Genomic DNA, 27,534 nt, shown 5'->3' on the forward strand with positions numbered 1-27,534 from the left:
TACTTGATCAAAAATGTTGAAATAACTCACAAATTACACGTTTTGGCAATTTGGCTACTGACCCTCAATCACTATATTATTTACTCCTATTGCTTCCCTTACCAAATTAAAGCTCAAACAGTAGTAGTGTCTGGGTATTTTGTAGTTCTTGAGTGTTCTCATCCTCCACTTACTGTGTGAAGAGATATACCCTTATTTCTAATATATGTTTTTTTTTCCCAAATTTGTTACGGTTAAGGATATTGATACAAACCCTCTGAATTGAAAACAGATTTTGCTTTCCCACCATGTTCAATTCAATGGTCTCAAGCAAAGCCATTTTGAATTGTTTTGATCGGAGTTAGAAATCAGAAATTTAGTGATTTTTCTCTATAAGGTCTCAGATCAACTTGTGGTTATGATGGAGCAGTGAGGGAGGTTTACATTATATACTGAAGGAAATAACTAAGGTATTATTTTTCTATTCATATCTGAAATGCTTTTTAAGTTCAAAGTTCAACTAAAAAAGATAGCTGTTCCAATTCATTTGGTTAAGTATATCCTTTCCAGTTACACTTGTAACAAAAGTTTATCTGTGTCAATTCAGTGCTGGGAAGGTAACAGTAGAAAGACCATGCTACCAAACAAGGCATGTGGTACATATAAACTTTTTCATATTTCTCATTAAATGGTATAAATTGACTGAATAATTGGTGGACACTGCTCACAGACAGATCTTGGACCAAGTGTTTGATATCAGAAGGCTCTTAATGAAAGACAAGGTTAAAGGAAGTGTTAACAATTAATACCGTCATTTTCATTTTACTCAAAAGCTGCCAATTTCAAAATTTTAACCTCTTAAAACTGTTCTCACTCATCTGACAGACAAAATTGGGAGGCTCTTGGGAGTTCGTTTTCATTTTTATTACACACCAGAAACATGTTCGCTAACCAGAGTAGGATGATTCTGTTCTCTTAAAATCACAGGGAATATATTTCCACCTCCTCCATTTTTTGATGTCAGAGCTGCATTTCAGATTATTTTGGGACTACTGTAGGGCAAAGTAAAAGAAACCACAGAAGGCAGTGTATAACTGACATAACCATGAAGCTATTTTTGGATGCCAGTAGTAACTTGCTGATTGGGACTAACAGGGCTATCTATATTATTTATTCACAATGCTGATATTACTTAGTTACTTATATTTTGAACATCTGCTATTTCCTGAACACCAAAGAAAGTTAAAAGAGGTCCCTAAGAATCTTCAATTCTTTTTAGCTCCCTATGATCTAATAACTTCCCAAAGGCTTTGAAGAGAGTACAAGTCCTTGCTTATAAGAAATCTTTTTTGTGCTCTGGAAATGTAGACAGTGCTACCACCTCCACTTTTTGTGCAGATGTGTGCATTAAGAATCATGGCTGCTGGTCACCTGGGTGGCTCAGTTGGTTGAGTGTCTGCCTTCAGCTCAGGTCATGATCCTGGGATTGAGTCCCACGTAGGGCTCCCTGCTCAGTGGGGGACTCTGCTTCTCCCTTTCTGTATCCCTCCGCTCTACTCGTACTCTTTCTCTCAAATAAATAAAATCTTAAAAAACAACAACAAAAAAATACATCATGGGTGCTTTTGTCATTGATGAAGTATGAGCTATTGAAAGTTCCTAAAAATACTTGACCTAATGTTACCTTGGCTTTATGTACTATGCAGGTGGGTCTCTGGAGAGTATACTATTGTATTCCTGGTCCAAAGTAAGGTTGGCATGGATATATTTAAACTTGTTTGCACATATACCAAAGATTTTTTTCCAAGGTTTTTTTTTTTTTTTGGTTAGGCAGGAGGGAACATATATTCAACTCCAATTTTGAGGTAGGTAATAATAATGAGAAAAAATACAAGACCCTCTAGGATCTAACCTCAGTCCACCTTTTTCTAGGCTTATGTCTTAATACTCCTCCCCAAGGGCACAACAAGCTAGGTACTAATAGTTCATAAAAATATACCACTGGTGCTTCTGCATACTGCTCTTAAATTCAGTGTAAGCACTGCTTCTCTGGAAGGAAATTCTTATCTCTAAGTTGTCACCCTCATTTTCTTCTAGAGTCCTGGCATATTTCAATAATAACATTCCAATAATAAACATTATCATATTGCACTTGTATAAATAACTTCATCTCTCTCATCCATTGCACTGTGGAGCCACATCCACATCCAACTACTGGGTGGAAGAAATTATGTACTTGTTTTTCTGTCTTCAGTGATAATGTACAGTCTGTACTCCATAACGCTGCTTGAAAGAATGGTGAAATGTATACATTCTATTTACAAATGTTAGGTCTTTCCCACAGAGCTAGGTAGAGATCTGTTCTTTTTTTTTTTTTCTTTGTACACCTGGAGTCACTGCATTCTGACCTCTTCTAGGTATTAAGATAAAACTAGGTTGATTTGCATATTACTAAGATGAAGGAATCTGTTACAAATTAGATACTACTATTATCCCTAGTGTGAAAGGGCTATTTTGAATTTGAACATGGAAAGTGCCTGACACAGGAGCACAGGCATTTACAAGATACTGGTTTTGAATCCAAATTTTTTTAAGCCACAGAGGGAATTCAACAGACCAAATGGTGTTTTGATGGACTATTTTTTAAGACCGCCTGGAAAGAAGACTAGCTCCTACCATGGACATAGCTGAGGCCAATCAGGAACTAAATATCAGCATAAAACAATTTCTAGGGAGACAAATAAAAAGCTAATGGAGCCAGGAAAGAGGTTAGGCAGAGGATTCAAACCTTGCAAAAGCTGTGGACTTCAGTGCCCACCATCCATCCCATCCAGCCCTGTGGTAAGACTATGTGACAGAGGCAGTCCATCTGATGCTAAATTGACCCTCAATCCTCTTCTGCATCCTGTCACCCCACCAAGACCACAACAGGAATATCTGAATATTCTGTGGGCCTAAAACTACCTACGCTGCCCTTTGGGTTAGAGAACAGGATTCAGCAGTAGCTCTTTGATAAAAATACATTAAAGAAAATGCTAATTGCTTTTCTTCATAGAATCCTGTGTCTTTCCTCTACCTCCCAAAGAGCTGGTGTTTCAAAAGGTCACAATGTCTGGGGGCAGAAATAAGCTGCCTCCCACTCTGTTGAGCATCTACACACAGCAAAATTTTTTATATGTTACCACAAATTTTTGAAAGAAATTATTTCTTTTTCCACATTCTACCTACTTTCTCCAAAATGCCAAAATTAAAGAAATGCCCTACAACTGATTACTCAGAATATGCTTCTCTTTATTCAATAATTAGATTTGTGTTAACATATAAAAAACTAGTTGACAAATCTTTTTGGAAAGTCTAGTTGGCAGCAGAGTTGGACAACAGATGGCCACTCAGAAACCAGACCCAGAAAGGTGACTTACTCTGCACGTATATGCTGATAAGAGTCCTATTTTTAGGATACCCTGAAAATTCTTGACCTAATGCAAAGCCCAAAAGATAGTTCAGACACAATGATCATAACCTGATTCCTTGTCTAAAGCAAAATATACAAGATCCTCTAGGATCTATTAGCCAGTGAGATACGCCAAAAATGTAAAATAAACAAATATACTGATAGCCTACAGCAGTTTTTATCTTTTCTGAGAAAAGCAGGCAATGCATAACAAACTTTTCTTACATGTTTCCTAGAATTCTTTTCAAGTAGTTTAAAGTGGTCTTTAAAAATATATGGCTTTTAGTTCCAGACTTTGTTTCTAAAGAAAGAGCTACTGGCAGACTCATTTTAAAATAATTAAATAATTTTTTCTTAAAAAAAGAAAAGGTATTAACAGCTGAGGACAACAATATCTGATTAGTACTGTCTATGATGGGCAATTTTTAAGTTCTAAGCTGTGAAATTCTAACAGAATTTTGTTGAACCTTAAGAAATAGTAAATTAACTGCTCTATTGCAAAATTTATAAGTCACATTACAAATGTTTCTCTTGCTTTGATGAAAATTGTTGAGAGTCTTTCTTTGTTATCAAAACTCAAAGACATTTATGCCAAGGAATATGGATAGGTACATTTGAAAACCGTTTAACACCACCTACTGAGTTCTAGTTCAAATTGACACATAAAAAAGTAAACTAGATTTAAAGTGCTGTATTCAAAAACAAACAAATAAAATACAGTTTTTGTTCGGGGCAATTAAGATAAAAGACCTGACACTAAAAAGAATGAACACAAATAGCATTATCATTCTGTAATTGCTCTATTTTGCTATTTTCACTCTAAGAATGTAGTCTTATTCAGAGAATGACAGCTGATCAAATTTATGCTTAAAATATTTCTCCATACTCATCTAGAGTTTTCAGAGGCTACTATACCAGTAAGCTATTCTAAACTCTTTTTATGCTAAATACAAACATTCTCCTGGTACTACTCTTAAGTCACATCTCATTTATCTTCCTCCTTAAAACTGCATAGGCTTGTTTCAAATAGCTGAAACACCTGTGATAAACTATAGTTTGCTTAGAGGTACTCTGTTAATGGTCTGGTGTGGCTGGAGGAAAAGCAAGCATTGTTAAATATGAATGCAATCCTTACCAACACAAATTGAACTTTTTTTTCCCCAGTAAAAAAGCTAGTTCAGAAAAATGTCTCATTCTACAAGGATTTATCATTCCCAAATCACAGTGAAAGAAACTTGGGTAATTTACTAATTTTGTTTTCTATTATGCGCCTTGGAGATACCACACTAAGAACTGGTATCTGACATAAAAGAATAACATTGCAGAAGGTAATATTGTAGTTACAGTACTGAGGTTGATTGTTACAGACATATTAAACTCTGAGTATTAAACGGTTACATCCTATTTATATAGAACATTGGTCCAATAACGAAAATAGAGAAGAGCAGCTGGAAATTTATCTCATTCAATGTTCAGAGATAAAAGGGTTAACCATTCATTCCATTATTTTCTGTAGATAGGTCCTTTTTTCATACTGAAATCCGATGGCAATTAAATTCTGATATTTTTCCAAGCTACTGCATGAAGAGGATGCTGAAGGCCATCACTATACAGCACACTGCAACATAAGGACTCTTCCGTTCACCTATTGAAAAAACGGGAGATATTCATGTTTATTAACCGAGTAGTTAACATGGATAAGATAAGGTTATTACTAAGGGAGAGGGAGACCTAGGACTCAAAATAAAGCTCCTACCACGGAGGCCCATATTTGGGGGGATGGGCCAAATAAGAACTAGATGCAACATAAAAGCAAGTACAATACAGAATGAGCAAACTTATGCTGATTTATTTCTAAGACTACCTCTTTTTCATGTGTTTAGAAAATCCCTGACACACCATTGCTGCACCACTGCACAAACCCAGATACTGAAAAATGTAACACAGAATGTAGGACACAGATCCAAGATAAATGATCTCAAATAATTGAATTAAGGACCCCCCCCACAATTGCTTATTTTTTCTTGTTAAAAACGGAAATTTCTATGCATAAAAAGAAATTCAACATAGAATTTTTAGCCATAATTTTTTCCCTCAGTGGTAGCAATTCATGACACTTAAACGGGGATAAATAAGCAAGCATTCATGAATGAACATAAACAGAGAATAACCAATAAAACTTCATTTAAAAAATGGACATAAACTACAAACTAAGAAAAACACTCTTAACTATAGAGAACAAGCTGATGGTCACCAGAGGGGAGGTGGGTGGAGGGATGGGTGAAACAGGTGATGGGGGTTATTAAGGAGGGCCCTTGTGATGAATGCCAAATGACATATGGAAGTGCTGAATCACTATATTATATGTCTGAAACTAGCATTACACTGTATGTTAACTAACTGGAATTTAAAGAAAAACTTTATGATTACTCTTGGGTTAGAAATGTAGAACTTTAAACAACTAATTTTATGAGTCAATTTTCACATGTGTTTAAAAAGTGTTTTTACTTGGAGACTTTCCTTTGCATGAAGCAGAACAGAGCTGGCCTGTGAAACTGTCTTGCAAACAGAGATCCTGTGACTGTGAGTTGTCCCAAACTCATCTTGTTCTTTTCCTGTTTTTCATTAATTAAGGGCTGTACAATTCCACAAAGTACCATGTAAAACTCTGGGGGTGCTTAAGAGAGGAAAAAGGAAGAAGAGGGAGTGATGTGCTACCTCTAGAAATAATCATAGGCATATACGTGGCGTCCTGTAGTAGAGACTGTTAATACTACCCTCATTTGTGTTTTTCTATGATGTTTAAAATCAGCTCTCATCCAGTAACTAAGTTCCTTTGGCAAGGAACTATTTCATTTGGGAAGTTTAAGTTTAGGTAACTATCTCTGGAAAATGTCAATCTTGACCACCATCATCAACTAAAATCCTCAAGGGCATTTTTATTTTCAGAGCTTCCTCAAAGAGCTCACACAGTCATCCTGTTATCAATTTTACCTCTGTGTCTGCTCAATGACAATATTCATAGATGATACTACACACATACAAGTAAAAGAAGCATTTGTTGTTTTTCTTAAAGTGTTTTCAGTCCATAGACATCGAGCTACTTTCTATCTAAAGGAAAATCTAAAAAGTGAGACAAAAGCATTCTCACAATGCCACTATTTCAACTGGCAAAAATCTTTTTAAACTAAAAAATAACTTGGGTCATCATTTTTAATCAATGTTAATTCTTTTGGGTAACAACCTAAGTTATCAAACAAAATCAAGCCATTCAGACATAATTTTCAGGTGGATTTCATAAACAACCCAGTCAATCTAATTAGGACTAGATACTCTAATTGTCTAAAGTAGTCTTATTAAACACCTAAAAGAAGAAATTAATAGTGCCCTAAATTTTCCATCTGCTGGAAATTAAGTTTTGAGGAAGTTCTTCTCTTCCTCATCTTCCAACTTAGAATCCCATAATTTACATATGGTTTTCATTTTCCTGTTTTTAATTTTCTTAAAAGAGATTGCCATGTGGTAGAACTAAACATCTTTGGTTGAACTTGAGTAAGAATGTTACTTCTTGTCTGGTCTTAGGTCTGTTCAAGTGAATGTGAAACAGTTGCTGTAATGTGATGTGTAACATGATAAGATGATTTGGCTGGGCCTTTTCCTATTAAAGATGCATCCTTTTTCTTGGTGGATACATTCTGTGTCAAGATAAGAGAGGAGTGTGTGGCTGAGAAAGCAGCATATCAGCATCAACGTTTTCTGAGCCATTTTGTGAAAATCAAAAGCTAATGCTTTCACATAATTGGCAAGAAGGTATACTTTAAGTGAACCATTTAACCTATGGTATTCATACAGTTAAGAGAAAAAATGAAAATAATAACTGACCAGGCAAAAAGAAAGGCACAGTTTATAATGAGACATAAAAATAGATGATACAGGAAATCATTAAGAGAACTACAGACCAGATGCCTTAAATTTTTGGCTATACTTTTCATGAACAATTGTGAAAAGGTCATCTGGGTTGGCTACTGAATAAAGCTGTATATACTTCTCCAATTACATAAAATGGATTTAAAAATACCTTAACATTTAACTCCCCCCTTTTTAAAGATTTATTTATTCATTAATGAGAAGCACAGAGAGGGAAAGGCAGAGACATAGGCAGAGGGAGAAGCAGTCTTCATGCAGGGAGCCCCACGTGGGACTCAATCCCGGGACTCCGGGATCACGTCCTGAGCCAAAGACAGATGCTCAACTGCTGAGCCACTCAGGCATCCCACATTTAAAATCCCTTAATTCAAGTATCTTTTATTTATGAATTAGCAACTTCATAATATTAAGGTGAAAACTCCACCGCCTAACTCCATTTTTATATTTATAGCAATGAATATTCAGTATTACTCTGATACAGAGAATATCACTTATTAGAACTGTCTTGTTCTTCCATTATGTTCTCTCTTTGCAGTTTACTTGAGTTATTCTTTGCACTCTGTTCCTTGACATTATTTCATTTTCTGGGTGACTTGACTTTGAAACAAGCAGTTTGGTTTACATATATTTACATTTACTAGTAGCTATCCGAATTAGCCATCAAGGGTGCTCTTCTATCTCTCCCTTCTTGATTATTTTCAAAGTGGTTTAGATTTCTATTGTTATTTCAGGCTTTGCAGCTGTTGTGCATGACTGGATGTCAGTTAAGTCTGTACCACAAATCTCTGTAAATCTAGGCTGGGCCCTTTCAACTCTGGCACTACTGACATTTTGGGCTAATTCAATGTGAGGGGCTGCTGTGTGCACTGTAGCTTGTTTAGCAGCATCTGTGACCTGTACTCAGTATATATTCCCCAAGTCTAGTTCTAACAACCAAAATGTTAAATGTCCTGATTGATAACCACTTATCTAGGCCACACTTGTGCCTTAGCTACCTAAAGTCAATGATCTTCTCTATAAAAGAAAGATTCACTTGTCTATCACCTCAAGAAATAAAAAAGTATGACAAAAACACTAAGGAAGGACAGTTATGCTAAAAGTACAGTGAATTCTCAAGGCCTTGAAAGAGATACTTTTCTCTGAAACTCGATACTACACATTCATTTTCTACAGCAAAACACCTAAAAGGCCAATGAATCCTATAATCTCATCATAACAGATTTTAAAAGAACTTCTACATGATTTGGTATGACACTCAAAACTTCCACTGTTAATGGGTCATGCTTGTCACCAAAAGCTCAAGGGAAGAAAACTTGCTCTCTTATAATTAATTATTTCAATGGCTAACAAACTATTTCTAAAATACATTTATTTAGAGGGGAGGGGCAAGATGGCGGAAGAGCAGGGTCCCCAAATCACCTGTCCCCACCAAATTACCTAGATAACCTTCAAACCATCCTGAAAATTTACGAATTCGGCCTGAGATGTAAAGAGAGACCAGCTGGAACGCTACAGTGAGAGGAGTTCACGCTTCTATCAAGGTAGGAAGACGGGGAAAAAGAAATAAAGGAACAAAAGGCCTCCGAGGGGGAGGGGCCCCGCGAGGAGCCGGGCTGAGGCCGGGGCGAGTGTCCCCAGGACAGGAGAGCCCCGACCCGGAGGAGCAGGAGCTGCACCAACCTTCCCGGGCGGGCGGAAAGGGGCTCGCAGGGAGTTGGAGCAGGACCCAGGAGGGCGGGGATGCCCTCGGGCTCCCGGGGACACTGACAGACACCTGCGAGCGCAGGAGAGTGCTCCGAGCTCCCTAAGGGCTGCAGCACGCACCGGAGCAGTTCGGAGGGGCTCGGGAGCGGCTCCAGGGAGGGAGCTGCAGGGCGGGAGCGCGAATCCACCAGCGCAGGCCCCAGAGCACAGGGCGCCGGGACACAGCCCAGGATCCGGCCTCCCCCGGGACAGGCAGAGGCCGGGAGGGCCCGAGACAGCGAGGACGCTCCTGCCCCGAGCTGAGCAGATCAGCGGCCCCGCCCCGGAGCCTCCAGGCCCTGCGGACGGAGAGCCGAGAGCCCCGAGCCCCGTAGTTCCTGCGGAGGCTGAATCCAGGCTTCCAGAGTTGCCATAGCAACTGCGACTGTTCCTCCTGGGGCCTGGCGGGGTAAACAACCCCCGCTGAGCCCTGCAGCAGGCAGGGGCAGAGCAGCTCCCCCAAGTGCTAACACCTGAAAATCAACGCAACAGGCCCCTCCCCCAGAAGACCAGCTGGACGGACCAGTGATACTCCCCCGTGTTCCAATACAACTTGTTTCTGGCCACTCTGCACTGAGCAAAATGACTAGAAGGAAAACCTCACCTCAAAAGAAAGAATCAGAAACAGCCCTCGCTCCCACAGAGTTACAAAATCTGGATTACACTTCAATGTCAGAAAGCCAATTCAGAAGCACCATTATACAGCTACTGGTGGCTCTAGAAAAAAGCATTAAGGACTCACGAGACTTCATGACTGCAGAATTTAGATCCAATCAGGCAGAAATTAAAAATCAGTTGAATGAGATGCAATCCAAACTAGAGGTCCTAACGACGAGGGTTAACGAGGTGGAAGAACGAGTGAGTGACATAGAAGACAAGTTAATGGCAAAGAGGGAAACTGAGGAAAAAAGAGACAATCAATTAAGGGACCATGAAGACAGATTAAGGCAAATAAATGACACTCTAAGGAAGAAAAACCTACGTTTAATTGGGGTTCCCGAGGGCGCCGAAAGGGACAGAGGGCCAGAATATGTATTTGAACAAATCCTAGCTGAAAACTTTCCCAATCTGGGAAGGGAAACAGGCATTCAGATCCAGGAAATAGAGAGATCCCCCCCTAAAATCAATAAAAACCGTTCAACACCTCGACATCTAATAGTGAAGCTTGCAAATTCCAAAGATAAAGAGAAGATCCTTAAAGCAGCAAGAGACAAGAAGTCCCTGACTTTCATGGGGAGGAATATTAGGGTAACAGCAGACCTCTCCACAGAGACGTGGCAGGCCAGAAAGGGCTGGCAGGATATATTCAGGGTCCTAAATGAGAAGAACATGCAACCAAGAATACTTTATCCAGCAAGGCTCTCATTCAAAATGGAAGGAGAGATAAAGAGCTTCCAAGACAGGCAGGAACTGAAAGAATATGTGACCTCCAAACCAGCTCTGCAAGAAATTTTAAGGGGGACTCTTAAAACTCCCCTTTAAGAAGAAGTTCAAGTAACTCTGAACGTGAATGGGCTTAATGACCCCATCAAAAGGCGCAGAGTTTCAGACTGGATAAAAAAACAGGACCCATCTATTTGCTGTCTACAAGAGACTCATTTTAGACAGAAGGACACCTACAACCTGAAAATAAAAGGTTGGAGAACCATTTACCATTCAAATGGTTCTCAAAATATACCCTAAAAACTACAGAACACTTCTGAAAGAAATTGAGGAAGACACAAAGAGATGGAAAAATATTCCATGCTCATGGATTGGCAGAATTAATATTGTGAAAATGTCAATGTTACCCAGGGCAATTTACACGTATAATGCAATCCCTATCAAAATACCATGGACTTTCTTCAGAGACTTAGAACAAATTATTTTAAGATTTGTGTGGAATCAGAAAAGACCCCAAACAGCCAGGGGAATTTTAAAAAAAGAAAACCATATCTGGGGGCATCACAATGCCAGATTTCAGGTTGTACTACAAAGCTGTGTTCATCAAGGCAGTGTGGTACTGGCACAAAAACAGACATATAGATCAATGGAACAGAACAGAGAACCCAGAAGTGGACCCTGAACTTTATGCTCAACTAATATGCGATAAAGGAGGAAAGACGATCCACTAGAAGAAAGACAGTCTCTTCAATAAATGGTGCTGGGAAAATTGGACATCCACATGCAGAAGAATGAAACTGGACCACTCTCTTGCACCATACACAAAGATAAACTCAAAATAGATGAAAGATCTAAATGTGAGACAAGATTCCATCAAAATCCCAGAGGAGAACTCAGGCAACACCCTTTTTGAACTTGGCCACAGTAACCGGAGAAGGACAAACGGTGTATGTTCTCATTCATTTGGGGAATATGAATAATAGCAAAAGGGAATATAAGGGAAGGGAGAAGAAGTGTGTGAGAAATATCAGAAAGGGAGACAGAACATAGAGACTTCTAACTCTGGGAAATGAACTAGGGGTGGTGGAGGGGGAGGAGGGTGGGGGGTGGGGGTGAATGGGTGACGGGCACTGAGGGGTACACTTGACGGGATGAGCACTGGGTGTTATTCTGTATGTTGGTAAGTTGAACACCAATAAAAATTAATTTATTAAAAAAAATACATTTATTTAGAAAAATTTCTAAATGTTACAAAATTTTAGCTTGTAATTTTTAATCTTTAATCAATTTTTTTCCTGTTATGGACCATCTTCTAATATTTCCACATCTCTGAGAAATGAATTCAAAAGTAAAACATAATTCTCTAAATGGAAGTTATCTAAGGGACATGGCCCCTAAACTCCCCCTCTTATTTAAAGTGATTCTTTGGGGTAATTAAGGCTATTGTGAGACTAGCTAAGTAGACTGTCAAATGCAGTAAAATTTTTCTTTTTAATCAAAGTCTCCTTACTTTATAAAAGAAAAAATAGTTACATATGTATTAAATATTGGAAGAGTACTAAAATTAAATTTTTTTTGAGGAATTCATAGAAGTAATTCCAAAGAGAGGTAATAATCTTTTGTTCTGTCCAAGTGGAATAAGCACAAATGCTCTAAAATGTTTTTTTTGGGGATCTCTGGGTGGCGCAGCGGTTTAGCGCCTGCCTTTGGCCCAGGGCGTGATCCTGGAGACCCCGGATCGAATCCGAATCCCACGTCGGGCTCCTGGTGCATGGAGCCTGCTTCTCCCTCTGCCTGTGTCTCTGCCTCTCTCTGTCTCTGTGTGTGTGACTATCATAAATAAATAAAAATTAAAAAAAAAAAGATTTAAAATGTTTTTTTTTGAACTAGCTATGTTAAAAAGGGTCTGATCTATTATTCGAGATTACTGGTGAATTACATCAGTAAAGTACATTTTAATTCATTCACCTGCCAAGCACTTGAGAGTGTACTATGAGCTGGGCACTGTGCTAAATGTTATATACATATAGGGATGGGATAAGAATAATTATTATTTGAACAAACACATGATGACACTTAGAAAATAATCACATTTAACTTTGATCAATTAGAACAAAACTCAGCTATGACCACATGTGTTTGACAGGTCAAACATTTAATGCTTTCTAAAAGACAACATTCTTGGACTTAGCATAGGGCAATAAAATGAATATGTTTAAATGGTTGCTTAGAAGTCTTTCGTCAGATAGGAAATTTATCCTTAGTTATCAAAATAGTACACAGTATACAGAGCAGCATGCTCTATACTATCAGCATGTGTGTATAAAAACTATACACATCTGTCTGAAATCTCAACACCTGGAATGCATAGTATTTGATATTTGAATTAGATTTTTCTTGTATTCTCCATCTTCCTGCTACTTAAGTATTATGAGGTATCCATCATGTCTAGTTTTAAATAGCACAAGGAAAAGAGTTTGGGGGAATTCCATAAACTTTAGCAAAAATGTGCAAAAAGGCCTGCAGTTTAACACTGACATTTGATTTGTATGAATATGGCTTAAGTAAACTGCCAACAATTTATAGCTGAAGATGTGGAGATTATAAGCAAAAACTTACCAATTCTGGCGCACTTCCAAAATATACCCAACAATCTGCATAGGATAAAAAAGGAAAAAGTAGCTACTGATTACTGGGAACGGTGTTATCATTCTCTCAGTATCCTATAGAGCATTCATTACAAACTGGCATTTTCTTTCTGATACTTGATATTTCAAAACTGAAATTTATTTGATATTGAACTACCATTTATGTAGGAAAGAAGGACACAGTGAACTTCAAGTACTTTATTTTCAAAAGTAAAAAATGCATATGCCAATTTACATAAACATTATTTTTGAGAAAATGATAAATGAACACAGTTGGTTTGGGGTGATTTTGACACAAAACATACAACTCTCACACTAAAGAAATTACTTTTCACAGAATGCAGTTTTTTTTTTTTCAGAATGCAGTTCTGTATTTAAATAATTTATAACCATGAACTCCAATGATAGGATTTACATAATTGTCATGCAATAAAGGACGATATAAAAATATGTGCCCATGTTTTCAATATAAGTACAAAATCCTAGTTTAGGGACACTGTGCATGAGTTAACTAAATATGGCATTTAAAACACATACATTCTGGAAATAAGAAATAGAATGATGTTCATTTCAATTCTATGAATGAATATACTATGAATTAAATACAAATTATACACATATTTCACTTAAGATATATAAAAAGTACCAGTTTTTTTTTTTTAATATCAGCTTTAAAAGAAAACCAACGGAGTCATTCAATGAATATAGATAGCTAAAAGATATAAAAAGATTGTAGACGGCCATTTTGTTGCTCTGACAAGAGAATTATAAATGGTGTTATACATGGCTACAAATCAAGATAAATCAGCAGAACTTATAGTAAGTTAGAATTGGTGTAACAAAATTGAAATACTTAAATTCCAGAGAAATTTATATTCTTTTTTTTTTTCCGTAAGAGATGGCTAGCTGATGAATAATTATATCTGAGTGGTTAGCACTGAAAGAAATTACTGGTTTAAGTTCCATATACATTACTCCTCTGAAGTATAACTTTCTGACCTCAAAGCAAAAAGTTTCTTAGTTCAGATGACATGAAATGGGCAAAAATACAAGTTTATTTTGAAGGATGGCCATTCTGACAAGTTCAACAATTTTACGATAGGAATAAAAGGACAAAATTCAAATATACTCTTGAAAATAAGAAGGATAATATAAGGACCAGATTGTGCCTAAGTTTAATCCTACTTAATTGGTTGCATAACTATGAGCAAGTTATTTTCTCTTCAATAGGACTCACCCTCATAGGCTTGTTATAAGGATTCAATGAGTTATTACACAGTAAGTCTTCAGAAGAGTAACTAACATATGCCATGTTCAGTAATAAATAGGTTAATGGCACATATGACAGTAATTTCAGGTATCACTTAAAATTGGCTTACATGTCATCAAAAAGTGGAAGGCAGTTAGTCATCTGCAATGCCATGGATCCTTGATTCTAAAAACCTATTGATTATAACATTCATTATTGATTTAAAGCTACTCTGGATAAAGGATTCAGACGCAGGACACCCAAAGCTCCTGTACAGGAAGCCTGGAGTCTCACAACATAATCTAAAACCATATGATCACAATCAGGGTCATTTCAGGTTTGAAATAACTCAAAGCATCACTGGGAAATTGTTTTAACATACATTAAAAACTATATAAATGAAAAAGATTTCCTAACTCAGGCAACTTACAGATTTATCAGTACCACTTTAGCCTTTCCCATATATTTCCCTACCTAGACATATTTCTATAATATGCCAAATGCTATTTATCAAAACACAGGAACTTATGCTGCTTGGGTTTCCATGGTTATAAGCCAATAAATATAACTACCGATAAAGCTCATCAACTTATTTGATTAGCTATTTCTTATTATAGACTATCAGGTCTATAATAATAGGAAATGAGGCAAAGTGGCAATCGTTTATTGCTACTTTTTAGTTTTATATTATTTGAAGCAGCAAAAAAAATGTTATTTTCAAGAATGAAATCAACAAGAATCTGTTTTATCTAGTCTAGATATCTCATACTCAGTATAACAAGTTTATTTTGAATCTCGTAAAAACATACATGTAACAGAGAAGGACAATAGCCTGTTGAGATTTTCTCCCAGAGAAAACATTTCTTATACACAAGTCAAAATAAAATGGGGCCTAACATTTCTATAGAAACAAAGTTTTAAGAAAAGCCTTTAAACAGTTGACTGTATTAATATATGCTTTTTTGTTTTTTTAGATTTTATTTAATTGAGAGAGACCGATAATGACAGAGATAGCGAGAGAGAGCACAAGTGGGGAAGAGAGGGAGAAGCAGGCTGCCCTCTGAGCAAGGTGTTAGATGTGGGGTTCGATCCTAGGACCTTGAGCAAAGGCAGATGCTCAACCGACTGAGCCATCAAGGTGCTCCTCAGCATATGCTTTAAATATAAAAATAGGTATGCTACTTCTTTGCTCTTTTATGTAGGAGAAATATACTACTACTCAACCTCTACTGTAAGGTTGGTAGCCCTGAGAACTCCTTTTTTAATGTAGCATGTAATGGATGTATTCTTGCTCCCCAAAGAATGAGGAACAGACTTTTCCACATGCAGTCTACTTTCTTCCTAACAGCACCAGAAAAGCAGAAATATTCTATTTTGCTACTATGTGATTTTTGCTTAATGAAATAAACCATTAAACATCTTATTTGGTGGATGTTATGCATTATATTATAATACCAAACAACAGATCAATGAGAATGCCTACTGGTTTCTACCATATGCTCTAAGTCAATAGTCAGGGGTTGCAGAAGGAAAGGAAGACATAAAACCGCTTAGTTGGGGAGAAAGGCTTTATTTGTTGCTGTCTAAGCAACAAATAAGATTATGTAACTTCAACAAACGGAAACGGACAAAGTACTATATAATTTCAAAGGAGGACAAAGAAACTGAGTGGAAGACTAAGTGCAGGAGGACTTCAGAGAAAAACTTGTGATGAAAAGTCATCAGCTACAAAGGAAGAGGGGATTGTCATAAAAACTGATGGACAAATACTATCAGTAGGTTAAATAAAATCCCTCAGGCCAATAGCAACAGATGATCAATTTACAAGAACAGGATTATCAGTTTGTAATATTCAAAATGGTTAGAGGTTCTATTTATTCCTTTATACATGTTTAACAACCCTAGGAAATAAAAAGGGAAAATGGTAACAAAAGCCAAGTGATTCAGATAACAGAATGTTTGAATAAATGCTAATTATGTCCTCAAAGATAGAATGGAGATGAAGGAAAGTGAAGCAGAAATTATTACTCTCATGGCTATCACCTTGCCTCTTGTATATTTTCTTTAGTGGAACAGAATTTGACCTTGTAGGATCCTAATTTGGCCTGATACAGGTTTTGGAGATAATTATTCCTATGTGAAGTATTTTTTCATTCTTTTATTTCTTAAAACGATTGAGTAGGTATAGGCTTTTATCAAGAAAGGATTAAGACACTTTTCAATAGAAATTAATAAATATGCAAGGCAAAGAAAGTTTACATAGCTTCCACCACATGATCCGTTTTTTTTTTTTCATATACCTTTCCTTGTGGTTGAAATCAATATGTATTTCTGTTTTATGAAGATGGCACTTTAAAAATTTTAATTCTGTGTGGTATCATATTGAGCTCAAATTTTTTCAGGGTGTGAACATAAAATAAAAGGGATGTGGCAAGCCCAAGACTTAATTTTTATTATGGCTTTAAGTAAGCTAAATTTCTCCATATGTTTGCTTTCTAATAGTAACAGGGAGCCCATATGATTAGAGCAGTCTTGGACTGGACAGAGAATGGCCACATTACAGTTTAATGGACACAGTGCTTGCAAACTCTTTTATGCTTCAAAAAACATGATAACCAACTTTACTAATTATTCCACTAAAAAATAAGGCCCAATATGGTCTTTGATGGTACTAAACTGTTATTTCTAATCCCATAAAAAAACCTGTCATGTCTTTAAATATACTTCTCCCTACCCCTCTCAGTCTAACACATTTCGGGTCACTTCTGATATTTAATAAATAAAAATTTATTGGAAAGCCTGGGTGCCTCAGCATTTGAGCATCTGCCTTTGGTTCAGGGTATGATCCTGGGGTCCCGGGATCGAGTCCCACATTGTGCTCCCTGAATAGAGCCTGCTTCTCCCTCTGCCTGTGTCTCTGCTTCTCTCTATCTCTGATGAATAAATAAATAAAATTTAAAAACAAAACAACAACAAAAAAAATTTATTAAGATTCTGTGAATAAAAAGTTTTTAGTTTTTAAAAACTAGGGGAGAAAGTGTAAAAAGTTATTACAAAACTAAGTGATATACAGGAATTAAATTATTTAATGACTTTTATGCTAATTTATCCTCAATATCTATAGGAACTAATTTGGGGGATTAGGTATCATTAGTAACATACCCAGTTTTATTTCTGTCCAGGAGGCTGGGTGCCAAGGATCGGATATAAGCACAGGTACATATAAGCAGCAAGATTACAGTCAACAGACTCTGAAAATTGAAAATGGCAGACTAAAAAGAGAAAAAGAAAAATTAATATCGCAAGAAAAACAGCACAGGTAAAAAAAAATGCCAGACAATTTCTATTAAAAATCATACTTTTGTTCCTCTTATAGGCAAACAGAATAACATGTCTGAGAACACTTAAAATCCCAAATCATAAGGTATTCCGAGAGAGTACTTTCCTCTCCATTCTTTCGACTAAGGCATGCAGAAGATGCAACAAAAATTCTAAATTCAAGAACTTGAAAACACTACTAAAAATGTCATGAATCCAAAAAAGCTCACCAAAACGTAATCAATATGTGATTAATATAGATGTTCTAGGAGCCTAGACTACTAGGCAGGACATAGTGTTTTCAAGCTCTGCAGATACATGGCCTTAAGACCTCAGCTGAATCATTAACCTAAGTCTCTCTCTCACATCCATAAAACTGGGTGCGCAGTGGGGATATGGACTGTTTCCTGAAGTTTCTTTCAGTTCTGAAATTTTTTTTTAGGAGAAGAATGCTTTCAATCTAAGCAATCATGTTCCATGCATTGACTAATCCTGAACTATTAGATTTTGTTGAAAGAAAACCACTTGCTCTTTCAGTGCTGATTCTTTAGAAATTATTCAAAAAATTTAACACGGGAATCACAGGAAATCATTTCCCCAAAGTAAAATGGAGGTGGACTCAGTCTATTTAGAATTCAGCTAAAGCATCATCTTTTCCAGAAAGTCTCCTAGGACCCATCGGCCCCCCCCCCCCCCCCCCCGTCTCCTTTTCTCACATTGAACTCTCGTTTCTCCAGTTCCCACATGAACTGTTACACATTTCATAATACTCATCCCTGAAAGTGGATAATATCTTATCAGGCTCTGAACCCCAGCTTCTGACTTTTCACCTATCAGAGAGTAGACCAATAAATAATGGTTGAATAAATAAAACAATTTGAACAATGTTTCTATTACGTAAGGTAGGTAAATCAATCTCACACAGTAACTAGCAAAATGCTTATTAGTAAACTCAGAAGGACCTCCTATAGTGACTGTCAGAGGTTAGACAAAGAATAAGAGCTATGAAAATTTTTTGAGAAAGGCCAAATTGTTACTTACAAATATTAAATGTCGCCTGAAAAGCCCAAAAGAATCTAGTGAATAATAGTTATATAGACAATAAAGGAACTGAGTAAGGTGGCTGGGTACCTAATTAAATATTTAAATCAAGAGTCTTCAGAATTATATTATCAACCAGCTGAAAGACCTAATGGAAAAAAAAGTCTATTTGTAATAGCAACTAGAATAAAAAGCTGAAATACCTAGGAATAAGCTTAATAAGAAATGCAGCACTGGCATTAAAGAACAAAACTGACAAAATCTTTAAATGTACTAAAAAAACATAAAAGTAGAATGGAGTGGAATACCAGCATTGGAAAGCAACATCATAAAGCTAGCATATAAATTTAAAGTGAACTCAATACCAACCAGTTATTTTCAAAATACACAACCGATTTTGAAGTTCATATGGAAAAATAAATCAGAATCAAGAATGGTTATTCTTAGGAGATTCCTTAAACAAGAACTAACCTTGTACCAAACTGTCAATAGTTTTTAAGCTTTTATTTTTATGATAAATCTTTACAAACTATTCAAAACATTAAGAAATTATACATGTTATTTATCACTATTCTTAAGGACAAAAAATATTTATGTACAATGCTAAGCAGTGGGGAAAACTGCACACAAAATTTCACAATCAGCATATCTTCAGGTGGGTAAACCTTTATGCAAACGCGAGGGGAGAATGCAATGATTATCTCTGGAGGGTTTTTAACCCAATTCTCAAATTTTCTGGATTTCTCAAAATTTCTAAGTGGTATCTTAAGAGTCTGAAAAAGATAATTATTTGTAATTACTATTTTAATAGTTTTGTATGCAAATCATTTCTTCTTGGATATATAAAGGATAAAGTTTAGTATGTCTTGGTTTCTTATTGAACTGAATTTTAATTTTGTTTGTGAAAGCAAGTTATACAAATTTTATAACTGAAGTAAATCAATAAATGAACTTAAAGAGAAATTCTATATAGAAAACACAGTATTTCAAAATGTTTATCTTTCAAAGATCTCATTTTCAACATGTATATATTGATAGAGTATTTGATAACAACCTCCTGAAATATAAGGCACAGATTTCTTTCCAGTCAACATAACTAACAATGTATTTAGTATCTACTGTGTAGAGCATGAGGCTAGACACAGGATTAAAAAAAGTACATAGCAGGATTCCTTCCTTTCAGAAGTCTATAGCTAACAACAATAACTGATATTCACCAAAGATTTGTTTTGGATTATTTAATCTATTCTCATATATTTGAGAAAGGTGTTACTAATACCTTTATTTTATATATGAGACAACTGAGGCACACAGCAATTATGATCAAGTTAGAACAGGACACATATTTTAAAGAGTAAATAGCAATTCCCTGTAGCATATGCTAAGTGGTGGCTGAACCATACTGGCAAAAAAAAAAAAAAAAGCTGTTTTCAAAAAAAAAGTCAGGAAAAGCTTCAAGGAGAAGCAAGGACTAAGTCAAGAAAGGGCACAATTAGATTGGCAAAATAGAGAGCTCCAGAAGAGACAAAAGAATGGAAAATATGAATGTTTAAGGAATTTGCATGTTTAAGGAATAATGAGCAGACATTGTATTAAGCAAAGAACTGATGTAGTAGAGTGATTGGAAAATCAATTTGTAAAGTAGGTTTATCATGTTCTTAATGGAGTATCTATATTTCACAATTTTGCAATATGTACTTTTTCCTTCCCTGAATGTCCAGTGGGGGGGGGGAAAGCTTAAATGATATGATGTCTGGGATTGGTTTCTAAATAATCCATTGTATATGGTGTGAGGTGTGGGGTTGATGAAATGCCAAGGAATGAGGCTTCATTATACTCTTCTTTTACCTCTGTATGTTGAATTTTCATATAATAAAAAATTTTAAGAGGCACTTAAAGACATGCCTATTATTACAGAAGTGGGGTGTGTATATATACATTTGCGTGTGAAACCACTTATAGATGAAAACCATTTACAAGTGTGTAATATATGACACATACAACTTTGTTTCTGGGGTTTATAGACTTGAAAATTTAAACAAATATTCTTAGGTGGTAAAGTCTTTTAGATGTACTCCTATTCTGACCAAACAAGAATGTTTCAAACTTACAGACATTAGCCTACCACTGCTTACCCTACCTAAGCATTCCTTTTAATGCTTAGCATCTGTTGTCCTCTGATAGAAAATTTTTGTCTCAGATTTAAAGGAAACAGATGTTCCTGTTCTTGTAGAAACATAATGGAGATTTTCAATAGGAAAATGTTATTACAAAGGAAGAAGCTAAGAAAAAAAGCCTATTCCATTATAAAATAGAGGAAAAGATGATTAAAAAAGGTGATAAAGGAAGTAAAATTTACTGTGTTTAGTTTTTTTCAGATCATGAAATCTTTTTCAAGGTACTCTTTTGTTTTTGCACAGGCCATCTATTTCTGCCTGCCTGGTGAACTGACTTAACCATCATGTTTCAACATAAGAGTCACCTCTTCGGGATCCCTGGGTGGCGCAGCGGTTTAGCGCCTGCCTTTGGCCCAGGGCGCGATCCTGGAGACCCGGGATCGAATCCCACATCAGGCTCCCGGTGCATGGAGCCTGCTTCTCCCTCTGCCTATGTCTCTGCCTCTCTCTCTCTCTCTCTATCATAAAAAAATAAAAATAAAAAAAAAAAAAAAAAAAAAAAAAAAAAAGAGTCACCTCTTCTGTGAAGTCTTCCTGTCCCCACTTGCCACAACAAGCAGAGTCAGGATCCTTGTGCGTGTGTATATGATGGATAGCATCCATCAAACTGTATTGTAAAATTCTTCTATATTTTATTGAAATTTTTATCAATTCTTTGTGCATATTAAACAAAATAGTTCAGAGAAGTCACTGAAAAATGTTAAATGAACAGGCACTTGAAACAATTGCAAATAATGAACATTTTAACAAATTCAAGAGCATACTTAAATTCCAAATTAACAACAAAAATTCCAAATTAACAATGGATGCTATTAAAAAAGGGACAGATTACACTGCTGAATATTTTGTTAACTATCCAAGAGAAATTGTCACACATGGCACTGCATTTATATTTACTTGTCAATGATATTTTGGAAAATGCAGATGGAAGAAACAAATACCCGATGTTTATATGTTAAGGGCCCAGGCTGGAGGGTAAAATAAAAGCCTCAGGTAATTAATTCCCTTTCAACATCTCAATCTTCTTGTATCACTAGCTGGAATTCACAGAAAGTTCTACCAAGAAGCCAGATTCAAGGTACTTGCATATAGGACAATGAACGTATTGACTCCACCTAACTTGTTAAGAGATATACATCTTCAAGAGGTGTGGATGACCTGACCGAATAGGCTAGCTGGTTGGCATCTAATTCCAGAACCTCAAGAAATTCTCAAATCTAAAGTTTACCTACTTTTCAGTTGGGCAATGCCAGGGAGTTATACAATGGCATGCTGCCCAGTTTAAACAAATTTAGCTAAATATTAAACATCAAATAATGCACATTGCAACTAAGGAATTATAATTCAACTCACTCCTTCTGGAGGCTCTAGGAAAAGAATGTTTTCTTGCCGTCTCCAGTTTCTAGATGCTGTCTGCAGTCCTTGGCTAGTGACTCCTCATCACACTGACCTTGATACTTCTTTTGTGACTATGAGCCCACTGCCTCCCTCTTAAAGGGAGCCTGTGATTGTTTTCTCTTCCCATTCCAAAAAAAAAATTTTTTTTTAAAAGATTTTATTTATTTATTCATGTGAGACAGAGAGAGAAAGAGAGAGAGGGAAGGAGGCAGAGACCCAGGCAGAGGGAGAAGCAGGCTCCATGCAGGGAGCCAGACGTGGGGACTCAATCCTGGGACCCCAGGACCACACCCTGGGCTGAAGGCGGTGCTAAATCACTGAGCCACCCGTGCTGCCCCCCATTCCAAAATTCTTAATCACATACATCCAATCTCTTTTGCCAAGTAAGAGAACATATTTACAGGGTTTTGTTTTTGTTTTTAGTGGGGAAGGATATTCTGTCTACCATACCTAACAGACATTCCCTAGAGAGATACACTCTCTGGAGCACAACCTCAAATATGATCAGAATGGTGACATCTGGGGTTGTAGAATACAGCAGACTTGCCCTGTCTTTTAACTGTTAGTCTCAAAAGTGTTCATTCTTCTAAATAATGTAATGGAGATCCTAAACTATTTTTCTCCAAAGGACCCTTTTACTAATCCTTCCATGCTCAAGACCTATCATCTACTACTCACAGACTTTCTGATATGCTTCAAATAATTACGCCACTGTACTAAATTAAGCCATCCAAACAAAAAAGAAATATACTTGAAAAATCACTCTGTTTAATCATTCTTAAGTAAATCACAATTTGTTAGGCCATCTGAAATAATGAAAATAATTCAGACTTTCATCTGGCCACTGCTGCAGATGAACTAACTTATCAGTGAATAGATGGAGATTGGTTGATGCAAAGCTTAGTGCTAAAACAAAAAAATTACTTGTGATGTTAACACATCTTTTCAAAAACTATTTTCAAGTCAATTTTAAAAGTTAGGAATATTTATTTCAGATTCAATATTTATCATTTTATCTATGAAGAAATTGTTTTCAGTCATATCTGAATGTTAAAACTATATTCATTAAGTTTGGATATAAAGGCAAGAATTCAGTGTAAGGTTTTGTTTAAAGATTTATAAAAATAGTTTAAGAAACCATCAGAGGCATTAGGAATAGAGGGAAAAATAGAGGAAAAGATGCCAGGAGTATAATTATAGGCACAGAGAAGTAATGAGAAAGGCACAGAAATACACGTATTTATATGCTAAAACAGTTGTCTGAAGTGCTCAGTGACTGGTTGCTAACTGTACTTAATCTACAGAAAAGACTACGGCTACAGTATTTTCATTAGTCTTGGATCACTTGAACTCCATATAGCTTATTTATTTATTTTTAGCATTATCAAAACAAATTGCTTAACCCATTGATGAACGGTCTTCCTTATGCACATAACACCCTGTGGGAGCTTGAAATGTTGATTGCCTCTTATGAGGGAGTAATTGACATATTAAATTCCTCCAGTTTAACTGGAATTCACTTTTAAACAAGAATTTAATACCAAAGATAACTTTTAAAACCCGCAATAGTAACAATTTTACTCGTTTTAAGACTTATTGCTTTTACACATTTATCCTTCTCTGGAGGTGGAAGGAGACCCAGAAATGATATTCCTGACCTAATTGTGATAAAAATGACCCAACACTGCAAAAGTGGGTCAGCATTTTATCATTTACAAATCTAGGTCAGGCCAGCATTTTCTAACTAGTTTCTACTTGTTAACTTATACGTATCACTATTATCTTTTAAAATGGGAAACATGGAAATGCAGAGATAAATGAAGCCTGTATATAAATGTGCAAACAGCAAACACCCCCCCACCCCACTTGCCCAAGATAAGTCACTATTTCCATTCACACAGAATTATTGATGTTTTCTTTTGGTGTTACTAGCATCTGAGTTCAACCTTTGTTGCTTACTATAAGGGAGCACTGAAATTATACCTGATATGCAAATCAGGTATATGATTTACCAGGTATGGTTTAATTTGAAACCAAGAAACTAGGATTGCTTAATGTTTTGATGTTGAAAACCTGTCTCAGTATCAGTGGCCATTAAACATTTGCATTATTTAGGAAATAATCCAGTATATAAATTTGCCTTGAATAAATCTGCACCTCTACATATCAGTCTAATTTCACTTATAAAAGGAGAAGCTGGACGAAATAGTCATTTGATCTTACTGGTCTTGTCTAAAAAATGTAGAGACCTTTTCTACTTACACTTTCCACTTAAAATTAAGAACTTTCAAGGCTATGAGGAAAGCTGTAGCCCAGAGTAGAAGTAACTCAGTTCTGTTCTCCACTGGCAACGTAGGTGGTCATTTGTACTTACTTTCATCTCATTGTCATGGTACGTATAATGCATTTGCTATGTTTCTGTGGCTTAGTTTCAGAACGATTTTATAGATACCAGAGATCTAAATATAAAGCAACAAGGGGATCAAAGAGTTGATAGGAGAAAGCATACATAGAACTAGGATAAGCAGTGGACTTACAAAAAGCAATAAATACTTGACATGTTCTTGATAATTTGATAAGTCACAAGTATTCCAAAGGACAAAGTGCAAGTCTTATTATGAAGAAAAGTGTTCCGACCATGCAGTCGGGAACGACCAAGACTGATAAATGGGACAAACTTCTTAATATGTGGAGTCAAATGGTATGAAGCCTGGCTGTTCTTTCTTTCTTTATTTATTTTAAATTTTTTTTTTAAATTTACTTATGATAGTCACAGAGAGAGAGAGAGGCAGAGACACAGGCAGAGGGAGAAGCAGCCTCCATGCACTGGGAGCCCGACGTGGGATTTGATACCGGGTCTCCAGGATCGCGCCCTGGGCCAAAGACAGGCGCCAAACCGCTGCGCCACCCAGGGATCCCCTGGCTGTTCTTTAAGAATCACTTGAAGCTTTTAAAAACTATCAGTGCCCAGAAATTTGGACTGAACTGGTTGTGCTCCGAATTTTTTTTTTTTAAAGATTTTATTTATTTATTCATGAGACACGCAGAGGCAGAGGGAGAAGCAGGCTCCAAGCAGGGACCCTGATGCGGGACTCGATCCTGAATCTCCAGGATCACGCCTTGGGCTGAAGACAGGTGCTAAACCACTGAGCCACCCAGGCATCCCTGCATCTAATTTCTTAAAGCTCTTTCCACTACACATGTTGTTTTTCTTTATTGTAGCAGACAACACATGGAATTTACTGATTTAATAATCTCCCCCAGTGGACTATGAAGTCCTTAAAGGCACTGAGCATCTTTTACATGACTCTGTTTCCCTAGACGTGTAAAGTCTCTCTAGTTGCCATTAAAAGACCTGGTCTGTACTTTGGAAAACTCCAGCAAGAGAGGGAAGAAATATACGCAACAATGTATTGCTGTTTTTTTGTGGTTAAGAGCTATGCTGGAGGGACTCTGGAATTGTTGTATACATGAAAAGAGACTCAGAAGAAAATAGAAGGGCAGGGAAGGATTTCTGGGAAGAGGTTACCCTTAAAAAAATAAAATAAAAAAAAGAATAAGTCTTTCTTCTTTTTTAATTGAAAGAAGAACCACAATTCTCTAAGTTAAATAACAGTTCGCTAATGACACTACTGAGAGGAAGTGTACTGATCCAATTGTGCGGTAGGCAGGCAAAGGAGCTGGAGCATATTCTGGGCTAAGGAAGGCATAAAATGCCAGCAAACTGCCATTTCCTCTGTTAAGTGGTAAAGTTCTCCAGCAAAGACAGTTTTCTATGCCCCATCTAGAACCAAAGCAGATGGGGGAAAGCAAGATACGATGAGTTTTCGATTAAACGTCTAAGTGTTTAGTGTTGGTATGGAGTTCTGCGGGAACTTCTAGAAACAGAAGCTGGGTAACTTCCACCTCACAAGAGCTTTTCCCTGGCGGGGTTGGTCATGGTTGCTTTCGATACTGTGATCAAAGATCCCCATCCTTGGGGATCCCTGGGTGGCTCCGCGGTTGAGCGTCTGCCTTAGGCCCAGGGCGTGATCCTGGAGTCCCGGGATCGAGTCTCACGTCGGGCTCCCTGCATGGAGCCTGCTTCTCCTTTCTGCCTGTGTCTCTGCCTCTCTTTAGGTCTATCATTCATTCATTCATTCAGAAATAAATAAATACATAAAATAAAATAAATCTTTAAAAAAAAGATCCGCATCCTTCCCCCAGAAACATGCTCATCAGTGCAACATTCGGCCTGTAGATGTGGTGGATTCACCCGGTGTAGAGGCCGCTGGCGTGTCCCCGGGCCTTCAGACACAACTTGGGAGGTTCCACTACTCCTGATACCGCATCTGTCCTCGAGGCCGGGCACCATTTGCCTCTTTTTTTTTTTTTTCTTCTTCTTTTTTTCTTCCCCCCTGCCTGGAGATGTATGCATTTCTTTTGAAGACTTTTCACGACTCGTTTTAAATTTTCCTAAGAGGCCCCAGCTACCCAAGGAATCTGCAGTGACACAACATCATACACCCACCCCTAAGCCTGGGCGGGGAAGGCCAGACCCCACCAGCACGTTCCTAGAAGGAAAACCCCCTCTGCAAGCAAAGATCGCCGACCGGGGGCCTGAGAGGTCCCCGACTCAACAGACAAAACTGGGGCGGAGGGGCGTGCAGCTCGGGGTTTCCTGGGCCGCCACGCAGCCCCTGCGCCAGGCCCGGGACGAGCGCGATCCCGAGGCCTCCACGCCTCCCCAGGGTCAGGGCCCACACCGAGTCTTCTGCAAACCACAGCGTTAAGGCAACCTGCGCGTTTCCTCGAAACAAATGAGAAAGGGGGGCCGTGCGGGAGGCGCCGGCACCTGCCACCGCGGGGCCTCTCGGGCGCGGGGGCACCACACGGCTCCCGGGCCTGAGCGCCTCCGAGCCCGGCGGGGTCGGGCCAGGGACGGGGCTCCCCGCCCTCCCTCCAGCCCTGGCTCGCGCCCGCGGCCCCTTCGCGAGGCTCGGCGGCGACCCCCCCAGCCCCCGGTCTTACCATAGTGAGGCCGGCGGAGCCCCAGCCACATCACCCTTCCGGGCCCCGGGCGGAAGAGGCGTGCGCCCCCGCCCCCCGCCGGCCCTCACCCCCCTCCTCTCCGCCCCGCGTCCGGTTGGGCCGGTCGCGGCACGTCCTCCAGAGCCGCGCCACTCGGACGCCGCGATAGGCTCCTCACTGCCGGAAGGGGCGGGACTTAACAGACGTCAC

The 27,534-nt window shown here is 37.7% G+C and overlaps 1 protein-coding gene and 1 non-coding gene across 2 annotated transcripts; both read right to left on the minus strand.

The window, feature by feature from the left end:
• Window positions 1–888: 888 nt before the first annotated feature.
• Window positions 889–27,403, minus strand: TMEM167A (transmembrane protein 167A). The gene is made up of 4 exons (XM_055342244.1): window positions 27,325–27,403; window positions 17,543–17,652; window positions 13,103–13,137; window positions 889–5,075 (listed from the first exon to the last, which is right to left on the minus strand). Exons 1-4 carry the CDS (start codon window positions 27,325–27,327, stop codon window positions 5,005–5,007), a joined length of 219 nt encoding a protein of 72 aa, XP_055198219.1. The 5' UTR covers window positions 27,328–27,403; the 3' UTR covers window positions 889–5,004.
• LOC129521103 (small nucleolar RNA U109) lies at window positions 15,575–15,709 on the minus strand. Its single transcript, XR_008666761.1, has one exon. It is a non-coding gene; the product is annotated as a small nucleolar RNA U109 (small nucleolar RNA).
• Window positions 27,404–27,534: the final 131 nt, after the last annotated feature.

This window comes from Nyctereutes procyonoides, unplaced genomic scaffold, assembly GCF_905146905.1.
Source record: "Nyctereutes procyonoides isolate TBG_1078 unplaced genomic scaffold, NYPRO_anot_genome, whole genome shotgun sequence".
NCBI lineage: Eukaryota > Metazoa > Chordata > Mammalia > Carnivora > Canidae > Nyctereutes > Nyctereutes procyonoides.

Coding starts and splice junctions, on each gene's coding strand:
- TMEM167A (XM_055342244.1), bottom strand. Junction 13,138..17,542: donor CTGGACAGAAATAAAACTGG/GTATGTTACTAA, acceptor TATCCTATGCAG/ATTGTTGGGTATATTTTGGA. Junction 5,076..13,102: donor TTGGAAGTGCGCCAGAATTG/GTAAGTTTTTGC, acceptor TTTTTTCAATAG/GTGAACGGAAGAGTCCTTAT.